The 10,015-nt window shown below is 30.7% G+C and overlaps 3 protein-coding genes across 4 annotated transcripts; 1 reads left to right on the forward strand and 2 right to left on the reverse strand.

Moving 5' to 3' along the window:
• Positions 1-226: 226 nt before the first annotated feature.
• On the reverse strand, positions 227-1,132 carry LOC145188770 (uncharacterized). The gene has a single exon (XM_080065252.2). The coding sequence runs from the start codon at positions 1,095-1,097 to the stop codon at positions 378-380; it is 720 nt and encodes a 239-aa protein (XP_079921378.2). The 5' UTR covers positions 1,098-1,132; the 3' UTR covers positions 227-377.
• A 154-nt stretch (positions 1,133-1,286) lies between these two features.
• LOC145188769 (large ribosomal subunit protein uL10-like) lies at positions 1,287-3,745 on the forward strand. Of its 2 annotated transcripts, none has more exons than XM_080065250.2 (7): positions 1,287-1,393; positions 1,503-1,775; positions 2,349-2,616; positions 2,905-3,057; positions 3,185-3,271; positions 3,361-3,414; positions 3,532-3,745. In XM_080065250.2, the coding sequence occupies exons 2-7, from the start codon at positions 1,546-1,548 to the stop codon at positions 3,697-3,699; spliced, it is 960 nt and encodes a 319-aa protein (XP_079921376.2). In that variant the 5' UTR covers positions 1,287-1,393; positions 1,503-1,545; the 3' UTR covers positions 3,700-3,745. The 2 variants fall into 2 exon arrangements, with proteins under 2 accessions (XP_079921376.2, XP_089943447.1); XM_090087321.1 differs by having other exon boundaries at positions 1,347-1,397.
• Positions 3,746-7,568: 3,823 nt separating this feature from the next.
• On the reverse strand, positions 7,569-9,851 carry LOC145188827 (acylamino-acid-releasing enzyme-like). Its single transcript, XM_080065324.2, has one exon. It carries the CDS (start codon positions 9,735-9,737, stop codon positions 7,623-7,625), a length of 2,115 nt encoding a protein of 704 aa, XP_079921450.2. The 5' UTR covers positions 9,738-9,851; the 3' UTR covers positions 7,569-7,622.
• Positions 9,852-10,015: the final 164 nt, after the last annotated feature.

Raw genomic sequence — 10,015 nt, forward strand, 5'->3', positions numbered from 1 at the left:
AAGCACACATATAAATGCATATATATATATATATATATATATATATATATATATATATATATATATATATATATATATATATATATATATAACGCATTTATATGTCTGCTTGTGTATATGTGTCTAAAAACAATAACTTAAGCTGGTACTCAAGCTTTTAGATATAATTAAAGTTCATATATTTGATAGGTGTTGATGTTTGAAATAATACTCCATTATAAAAATAATTCAGCATTTATTTAAGCAATAAGCAATTTGTTATAATATAAGTTATATAGTTGTATAAACTTATTTAAAAAATTACAATTCTCACTAAAGTAAAATGTAAGATAAACATAACATTTCAGGCTGAAAATTCTAATTAATAAAATAAAACTTCAGTTATCTTTCAAAACCTTCTTTTTACGTTTCAATTTAGTAGTTGAATTATTAACAACTACAAGTTTTCGCTTCTTTTTTTTTTGAGATTTAGCTTCTGGAATATCATTTTTGGTTTTTATTTCACTGTATACATCATTAATCATAGTTTTATGCTTTGCAATATCTAAGTCACTTTTTTTATCAGTTGCTGCTTCCTCAATTGTACAATTTTCATTATCTTCTTCTTCATCAATATCAGAATTTAACACAAAGTCTGGAATTATTATTTCCTCTTCTATGCTAGATGACGAATTTTTCTCTTCATCGATTACATCAGCTGTGTTTGCACTAAGTCTCGCAGCTTCTTTTTTTAAGTAAAAAGCTTTTTTGAACCTGTACCCTGTTACATGTTGCTCTATCTCGTGGGGCAAATTGTTTATTTCTTTTTTTGTAAGTGTACAAAATAAACGAGACTTCGACTTCTTACTTGGCAAAAAAAAGTCTTTATAAGGACCTTCGATTACTTTATCAATAGTATGTATGGATTTTACTTTGGAAACCAATCTTTGAAACTTTTTTCCATTTGCATAACTTTCAATAGACGATAAAGAATAAGGAAGCTCATGTTGAGTAAGCTTACAAAATAATTTTTTACGATCTTCCTGACCAATAACTTGAAAAATGTCTGGATACTTCCGCAGGAATTGTTTCACATCTCTATCATCTTTGTCAGCCATATTTGTTATATCTACCACGTGAGTATCTTTTCAAAAAATGAAAATAACAGACTTAAATCAGTAATTTTAAAATGTATTAATAATTTTAAATATTCTATTATTACTCTTATTTTTTATAAAAATTATTGAATCTGACTTTTTTTTAACTGTATTTACTGAAAAAAATTTTTTATTATATTTATTTCATAAATGCACTTTGTACAAATGAAACTAATATTAGCCTCGTTTACATGAAAGTTAACTCGTTTAAACTCGTGGATTATCAGTCCGCTCTCTTTTACATCCAAGTTATTCCTGTAGGTATTATTTCTCGAAAATTTGATGATATTTTTTTAGATTTATTTTTTTTAAATTTATGCCTAAGCTAAGTGGTGATTTTTTTTGTAAACTTGGGTTTATATTTAGGACCTCGTCTTTAAACCGTTAGGCAATCCTTACTATATTCAAAATGGTTAGGGAAGACAGGAAAGCATGGAAAGCGAAGTACTTCGCTAAAATTGATAAAATGCTGGAAGAGTTTCCTCGATGTTTTCTTGTGACAGTGGACAACGTTGGTTCTAAGCAAATGCAACAAATTCGAATTGGGCTCAGAGGCAAGGGTGAAGTATTGATGGGTAAAAATACAATGATGCGTAAAGCCTTAAAAGCCAAATCCCAGAAGATTCCTGGTCTTGAAAAGTAAGTGACTTACTAACCACTTGTTATATTTATGAAAAAGTGACGGGTTTATGGAGTTGAAAAAGTAATATTTTCTATTCACAAGTCTCAAGTAAATGTTATAATTTTATCAAAATATCTAGTAATCACCTATTCTTGTTGTGTGAAAATAATAAAAAATTCGTTTTTAATAAATTTCCTTACAATTTTTAATAGAATTTAGTTAGGTAGTTACAGTAGCATATTTCATTATAGAATGTAAGAGAACATTGTTTTCAAATGGTGTCAAATCTTAAGTAGCTAAATTCATGAAACAAGATTTTTTTGTTTATTCAGTATGTTTAACCATTATGTTAAAAATCTTGCACAGTTAAGCATTAGATGTATCTTTAGTTACAAAATGTATTGTATGTAAATTTTGAATTTTTATTACATTACTAATGTTTACAATAAGCCCAGTAAATGTTACTTTTTTTCATCTTTCATCTCTGACAGTTATTTCTGGCCTAGTTTGATAATTTTATCTAAAATAAGTTCAAAACAGTTATCTATTATTAAATCTTTTATTTTATCAATTAACTATGATTATTTTAGAATCCTCCCTTATCTTGTTGGAAATATTGGCTTCATTTTTACCAAAGAAGACTTGACTGAGGTTCGTGATCTAGTTCTTAGTAACAAAAAGAGAGCACCTGCAAAAGCTGGTTCAATTGCTCCTCTTGATGTGTTTGTTCCTGCTGGAAATACTGGTATGGGTCCAGAAAAAACTTCATTTTTCCAGGCTTTAGCTATTCCAACTAAAATTACTAAAGGAACAATTGAAATCCTTAGTGATATTCATTTAATCAAGAAAGATTACAAGGTATGTAAATATATTGAGTAAAATGCTGAAAGGTGCAATCTAAAAAGAAGTAACAAAAATTGTTAAATATTTTAAGTATTTGAAAGAATCTTTAATTTTTTACTTTGCTGTAACTGTTTTTACTTTAAAGTGCTTAATGTTTTCCTAGAGAATGATTTTTAAATTTATGTTTATTTAACATTAATTACATTGAATAGTCATGTTGTTCTGAGCAGTTTTACTTAAGTTTTTAAATCCATCTTAGATTTTTGTTTATTTTCTTTATTAACAAATAATTTTTTCAAACAGGTTGGTGCTTCTGAGGCTGCTCTACTTGCTATGTTAGACATTCATCCATTCCATTATGGATTGGTTATACAGCAAGTTTACGATAATGGTAGTGTTTTCAGTCCTGATATTCTCGATATCTCTGATGATGATATAATGAAAAAATTCTATTCTGTGAGCCTTTTTTTGTTGTTGTTGTTGTTAAGTTTTTAATTTGGATATATTTAACCGTTCTTTTTTTTTTTATTTTCTGCAAAATTATTGTTTCCTTCTTTACTGAATTTAAGATAACTTTTTTAAGGGTGTTGCTAATGTTGCTGCTGTATCATTGGCTATTGGATATCCAACAGCTGTATCAGTACCTCATTCGATTAGTAATGGATTCAAGGTAATTCATAGTGTTAGTTGAACTGAAGTTATTTTGATTTGATCAATATAAAGTTGCAGTTAACATTAACTACGTCATTTTTTCAATAGAATGTTGCTGCTGTGTGTTTGGAAGCAGATATTTCTATTCCACAAATTGCCAAGGTAAAGAGTTAATAGTATTTTAAAGATGTTATCTACTGTTTTAAAGTATATATGCAGTGTTTTGGTTTCTTAATTCCATAAATCCTAAATATAATAGACCAATTTTCTAAATATTAGATCAAAGAGTACCTTGCTGATCCCAGTAAATTTGCTGTTGCTGCTGCACCAACAGCTCCTGTTGCTGCTGCTGCTCCAGCTGCAGCAAGTACCAAGAAGAAGGAAGAGGAGAAAAAAGAAGAATCTGAAGCATCAGATGATGATATGGGATTCGGTCTTTTTGATTAAACTTGATGTGTATTTTCTAAAGCGAAGTACATAAGCTGTGTTTTTAGTTGTTTGTTGTTTTTTTCTCTCTATTTTGTTTTGTATTTAGAAAAATATAGGGTTGAAAATATTTTCTTCCGATTATACTCATTACAAATGACAATCGTCAATCAAATCCATTTATTATCAATTTATGTTTAATCCAAACTATTCTGGCTATTTCTTCTTCTTTTTTTCTGGTACGTTTACAGGATGCCTGAAGTAGTGCATTCTAAATTTAACAGATATAAAATTAGGCAGTAAGAGTAGATATGTGATATTGTATATTGCTAATGGAGTTTTAAATTCCTCAAATTTGGTCTTGCATACAGTTACTGGTGCCTTATCAAGGTGAATTTTCGCATGCTGCTTAGCAAAGGAGGAAAGGGTTCCTTTAGCAATGTGCAGTTACTTTATTTTGCTGATCAATGATGATGAAATGAGTGAATATTTTTAACTTAGTCCCATGAGAAATTTGGTCCTTCTTTATTTCCTCGTGACATTTTAACGAATCTAAATGCACTTACTTTCTTGAATGCGGAACCAGTTGAAATTTTAAAGTTTCAAGCACCGGAATGTTTATAACTTGTGGCTACTTAATTTACAAAAACTATACTACCGTGTCAACTAAATTATAATGTGTATCATGGCAATAAAAATACACTGAAAGCAGTTTCTAGTCTGTCAACAATTTTTTATTTAACTCACTGAACCAAAAGTCTAAAAACCAATTGAAAACCCAATTGCATATATAAAAAAAAAAAATCCAGTTCAGTCCGCTCTAGAAAAGACCATTGATGGGCGTAAAGAATTCATGACTTCCAAAACATTCGCCGGTGTTGATAATGAGAAGTACGTACCTGACAAGAAATTAACCTGATTAAAATGGGGCTCGCCCTCCAAAATTTGTGAGGAAGCTAATTCTAAGTAAAACAAGATGCTGTTTTTAACAATATAACCACCTTAAACCAGTAATTAATATTTTACACAGCAACGAATAAAAAATGAAAAGACACCAACGCCCAAAGCATTATAACCAATATAAAAAAGGAAATACGAAACAGAAAAAGGGGCCAGTCAGGGGATATAAGAAAGGAAGGGATACAAGATAGAACTTCAAGAATTACGAAGAGAAGGCTTGATGCAGAGTTTTAGGTTCTACGGAAAATAAGTAGACCGGAGTCTTGATTTTTAAAAAAGGAGGAGTTTAGAAGAAATAGTACTTATATAATTTTTTACCTATACGAAACACAAAACCCCATCCCCACTCTCCTAAATTACAGATAACAACTGTAATAAAAGACCCGCTTCACAAAACAGTCATCAGGAATGCTTACCCGGACAAAACGAGTTTATGTCTACTTCCTGAAGGGAGTCAAACTCTAGGACGTCTTTCTAAAGAGTTTTTTCAACGGACGGAATGGGCATGTTGTTTACATGGCAAATAGCGGGAGAAAAAAAAAATTAACTAATGAAAAGTACTTAACATCGTTGAGTTCTGACATGCCCGGAAATGCCATGATACGCTCAAAAAATTTTTTTTTTCTCCATCAATACATAGTTCAAATGAGGGGCTTATTGTGAAATAATGATAAGCCACAAAAACGAATACTTAAGAAAAATGACTTTTAAGTTTTATTTGAATCTATAAAATCAGTGCGTATCTTTCTCTGAAATTCATATATAAAAATATTAATAGATATTATTTATTGGACAAAAAAAAATACGAATTAAAATGCGAAGTAATGTGGAAAAAATGAATTTTATTGAAGAAAATGTGGCTTGTGATACTATTTCAAAAACAAAGCATAACTAATCTAATCTACTTAACAATAAAAATAACTTTGATCTAAAATGATTTCAGATTCTTCTTCTTCAGTTTCTCCAATTATGGCTTATAAATTGTTGTAAAATCGGTGGTATATTGGAGGTATATACGGTAATAGAGTTTTAATATTGTCAATCTTTTTCTTTGATATTTTTAATGCTGTTATACATTTCTGCTCTAACTCAGCAAGTAATGTCTACAGCGGTCTTCCTTTCTTCGCAATATTCAGTTGCTTGTACTCATCTTCATGAACCTAGTTTTTGATTCAGGAAACTGCATTAGCTTAATCCAATGTTTTACCATTGTTTATATGTGTGCATAGCAGCCGAGAGAAATTTCGGGCCCTGGGGAAGTTTTCTTAAGGGGCCCTCATTATGATCAATTGTATACCCAGGACCAAAAGAAGCGTGCTCTGGTCATTGAAAATTAAAAAAAAAGTTAATTAAGTCTTTTAAAAGTCAAAACTACTTAAATCTTTTGAAAATTATTTTAAAAAACGATTTGTACACACACGCGGCCCAGGAAATTTTCCCGGCTACCCCCTCCCCCTCTCGGCGACCATGTTTGTGTGGAACTTTTAATATTTGCAAAAATAACTAACTCGCTAGTACGACAGAATCTGTAATATCTATAGACTTGATTGAGATTTTACTTCAAAATAAATATACAATAATACAACAAGCCACAATGATAAACTATTTTTCTTTTATTATAATATTAAGTGCAATATAATAAGAAGCCACAAAATAAAAATGTTTTCCTGTTGGTTTGAAGCAATATTTTCAATGTCATAAGGGAAATTGAAAATATTGCTTCAAACCAACAAGGATAGTCTTTATTAGCATCACTACCATCAAGATCACTACTTGCATCACTATTATTACTGTACATATTTTTGAAATCAGCAGAAAACGTTTTCACGTGTTGACGTTTCGCTGCCATTTTATTGTATAGCCTCAAAATATCGTAATTAACACATTTTGCAGTAAGATGATTTTAAAATTGTGGCTCCAGATTTAAGAATGCTTAAATAACTTTTCGGCTATTGCGTATACTATTTATGACTATAAAAACTCATTTTTGAAAAAAGAGTGGTTTTTCATTGTTTCACAATAAGCTCTTAAAATCAAAATCAAAATTCAAGCCTAAAGTATTAGTCCACTGGAGGCTCTTCAGAAGAGGCATTTCAGTACCACATATTGAAATAACAAAAAGAGCAGCAGTTGATAACGGCAACTGTATTTTATATCTATCACAATGTTTTAAATTTATCAATGACATCATAATGATAATTAAATTTCTCTTAGCGGGATCCAACTCACATTTTAGCTAAAAGGACAGCAGATTGGTTAAACAAAGTATTTTTTGTGCCAAAACATTAGTTCAACAAGTGTCTCAAAAGCTCGACCAATTGAAAACTTTTGCAAATTATTGGTTCAGCTAATGTATAGTGGGAGCTGAATAATAACGAATCAAGAACAGTTAACAAATAGAATTGAGACAAACTGAAAAAGGTTGATTTGAACATCGTCCAAACCATAGTGAAAAGTACTCGTCAAAAATGAAGAAAAAGTGAAGATAAAGGACTTTTTTCTATTTTGTAAATAAACAGTTTTGTTCAGCTGTGTGTCAGAAAGAGCGAAAAGTGAAATAGAAATAAACATTCTACTTTTAACCCAATAATTGAAACCTAAAGTTTTAAGTTGCACTTTTTATAACTTGAAATATAATTATATCAACTTATGAAATATACTGAGACTTAAATATACTTTCAAATTTTTACTTACGATAATATATATTTAAAAATTTTTACTTTCAATTCTGACAATCTTTTAGCTCTGATTTGTAGAAAAGACGATTAATAATGCACCTTTTTTAGCTTTCTTAGTTTTAGGAAGAAAATGTGTACCTACTAGTTCTGGTGTAATTGTCTAATTATAATTTGATTATCTTAATCAACTTTATGAGTCTCACAATATATTAGTAGCCATCATGATGGGAGTTTACATAGATTTTAACTAGCTAACAGCTTTGAAACATATATTTGTAAAACATATACAGGACTTTATGTTTTGGTTTATAAACTGACATATTTCTTATGCTTATTAAACCACAAACATACATTCACAAAAACATCACCTTCAGTTTCTACACTTGATAATGGATGAGAATCATCTGGATACAGCATCATTTGAACATTTTTGCCTAAAGACTTTAACAGTTTAAAAAAGTGTATACTCTGAGAAGGGGGCACTCGAGCATCTTTTCCACCAACACATAACAATACAGGTGCTTTAATTTTAGCTGCATGAATAATTGGTGATTTCTCTAACATTACTTTGTAAACCTCTGGGTTTGGAATATTTGAAGGACTGTAACTTAGTCCTGACACTGCATATGTCCAATCTGGAATATCTGATTCAATAGACATGGAAGCTATTTCAATGACTGGATTTCTTAGGGCAGCTGCACAATAAAAATCCGGGTATTGACCAATGAGATGAGCAGAAATAAAACCTCCATGAGATCCTCCAAAAACATATACATTTTGTTTATCAACTGCATTTTCATTAGCTGAGATATAACTCAATACTGTATTGTGGACATCATAGACATCAAGAGCTCCAACATTACCAGGTAGAGACAACAGAGATTCTTCACTGAAGCTAGTTGAGCCTTTGTAATTTACAAGTAAAACAATATACCCTAATTTACAAAATACTTGAGCATAATGGTTGTAGCTGTTGCATATAACACTGTGTGGACCTCCATGAGGCCAAACAATTAACGGTTTAGCTAATACACTTTCTTTTAAAGATAGTACCCATGAGACCAAACCATCTGTAATGAATGATTCAACTTTAATATTTTGAACTTTTTCTGAGTGATCATTAACTTCAATATGTTCACCATGACAAATCACTGATAGTTTAGCTTCAACTGAATCTAATGGCATGTAAGAAAGTACAGCTATGTCATTTTGGGCATCCAAAATTGAGCTGCAACAGACTTTTTTGATAACTTTCAAGGTTTCAGTGTTGATTATTATAGCTTTATTTTCAGCTTTTTCCATATTTGGGATGATAATATCTTGATTATTAATCCAACAACTTTTTGGAAGACTTTGCATATAAAGTGGAAATTCTGTTTCAATTTCAATGCTAGATTGTGTATTGAATAAGTACAATTTTAGTTTTTCAGCACCCTGATGTGGGTCTCCTTTACCTGACAACCTTCGGTGAATGTAGAGGAGCTTTGTCTGACAAGGACTGACACGTGGACAGTAATTAGCTTCATATTCTGAAGGCTTAGTTATAAACACAGGATCTTCGTGACTTTTATATTTGACCTTGCAAAGGGCACTTGATCGATTGCTGCAGTAAATAATGCCAAGTCGAAAAGGATAGTTTGAAATTGCTTCAAATATTATTGTACCCTCCGGCCCCCATTGTGGTTGGGATGGTGAAATACTATCTGGAATATTTGAAATAACATTAACAGCTCCTTCGATTATATCAACTACACAAATTACTGGATTTATAATATCCATCTCTTGTTCTCCCCATGACTCTTCATAGTTAAACTTTGAACCCAAATATTTATCATCATCTTCTTGAGCTGGAACATTACACATTTCAAAAATATCTGCAGCACATTTTGGTTTCTTTTTCTCTGCAACATAAACAAGTTTATCTTCATCAGGAGACCACTCAAGTGAACTAAACACTGAATCAGACAGAACATTTCCATGTTTTTCACAAGCAGTAAGATTAATCGATTTTATTAGATTCATGGATTTATTACTCCAAATTTCTAATATGAATTCATCTTTTTTACTGACAGAGTTGACTTCCTTTAATATTAGAGCTTTTAGACTGAGAGAAAAAGACACTTTTTCTAACAAAACGCCTTCATGTTTAATTGGAAAATAGCAATCTTTTTTAAGCTCATAAATGCTATTAGGATTTTCATTGGAAAGCGAATAGAAATATGAAAATAATGAAGTTTTACTTCTTTCAAAGCATTTTTGAGTCCAAGAGGTTTCAATAATGTACTTTTTGTTTTCTTTAACCTTTGAGACAGAGACTACACAGGCATTTGACAAAGTTGGAAGTACATTTTCACGGAATACTTTAGCAGCATAGGTTATATAGTTTTTGTTAGCCATTTTGTGTTTGATATCCGTCTCCATATTATATTTGATGTAAACGGTTTTACAGACCTTGTTACATAGAGATAAGTTAATCGAGGTCACAGTGCGTTTTATTGGTGTAATACAAATACTGCCTTAATTAGTCCGTTTGAGCAAACACGTTGTTTGGCTATTTTGGCATTTATTCATGCTATTGTTCGCAATTTTCTAGAACCCAGCTTATTAGTATATGCATTAGATTTGTAAGCGCGCGAACAGAAGAAACCTATGGAGAAAGCTTTCTGAACTATACAGAAACAGTGGGCTTTTATAGTTAT

The sequence above is a fragment of the Hydra viridissima genome, unplaced genomic scaffold (assembly GCF_058129835.1).
Source record: "Hydra viridissima isolate aposymbiotic clone 2 unplaced genomic scaffold, HvirCarnegie_v1 scaffold_5, whole genome shotgun sequence".
Classification (NCBI taxonomy): Eukaryota; Metazoa; Cnidaria; class Hydrozoa; order Anthoathecata; family Hydridae; genus Hydra; species Hydra viridissima.

What these genes read in the sequence shown, in the direction of transcription:
- LOC145188769 (XM_080065250.2), top strand. Translation starts at nt 1,546, where the DNA reads ATGGTTAGGGAAGACAGGAAAGCATGGAAAGCGAAGTACTTCGCTAAA. An exon ending in TAATGAAAAAATTCTATTCT is followed by an intron (nt 3,058 to 3,184) that starts GTGAGCCTTTTT and finishes AACTTTTTTAAG; the next exon opens with GGTGTTGCTAATGTTGCTGC. An exon ending in CTATTCCACAAATTGCCAAG is followed by an intron (nt 3,415 to 3,531) that starts GTAAAGAGTTAA and finishes TCTAAATATTAG; the next exon opens with ATCAAAGAGTACCTTGCTGA.
- LOC145188770 (XM_080065252.2), bottom strand. Translation starts at nt 1,097, where the DNA reads ATGGCTGACAAAGATGATAGAGATGTGAAACAATTCCTGCGGAAGTAT.
- LOC145188827 (XM_080065324.2), bottom strand. Translation starts at nt 9,737, where the DNA reads ATGGAGACGGATATCAAACACAAAATGGCTAACAAAAACTATATAACC.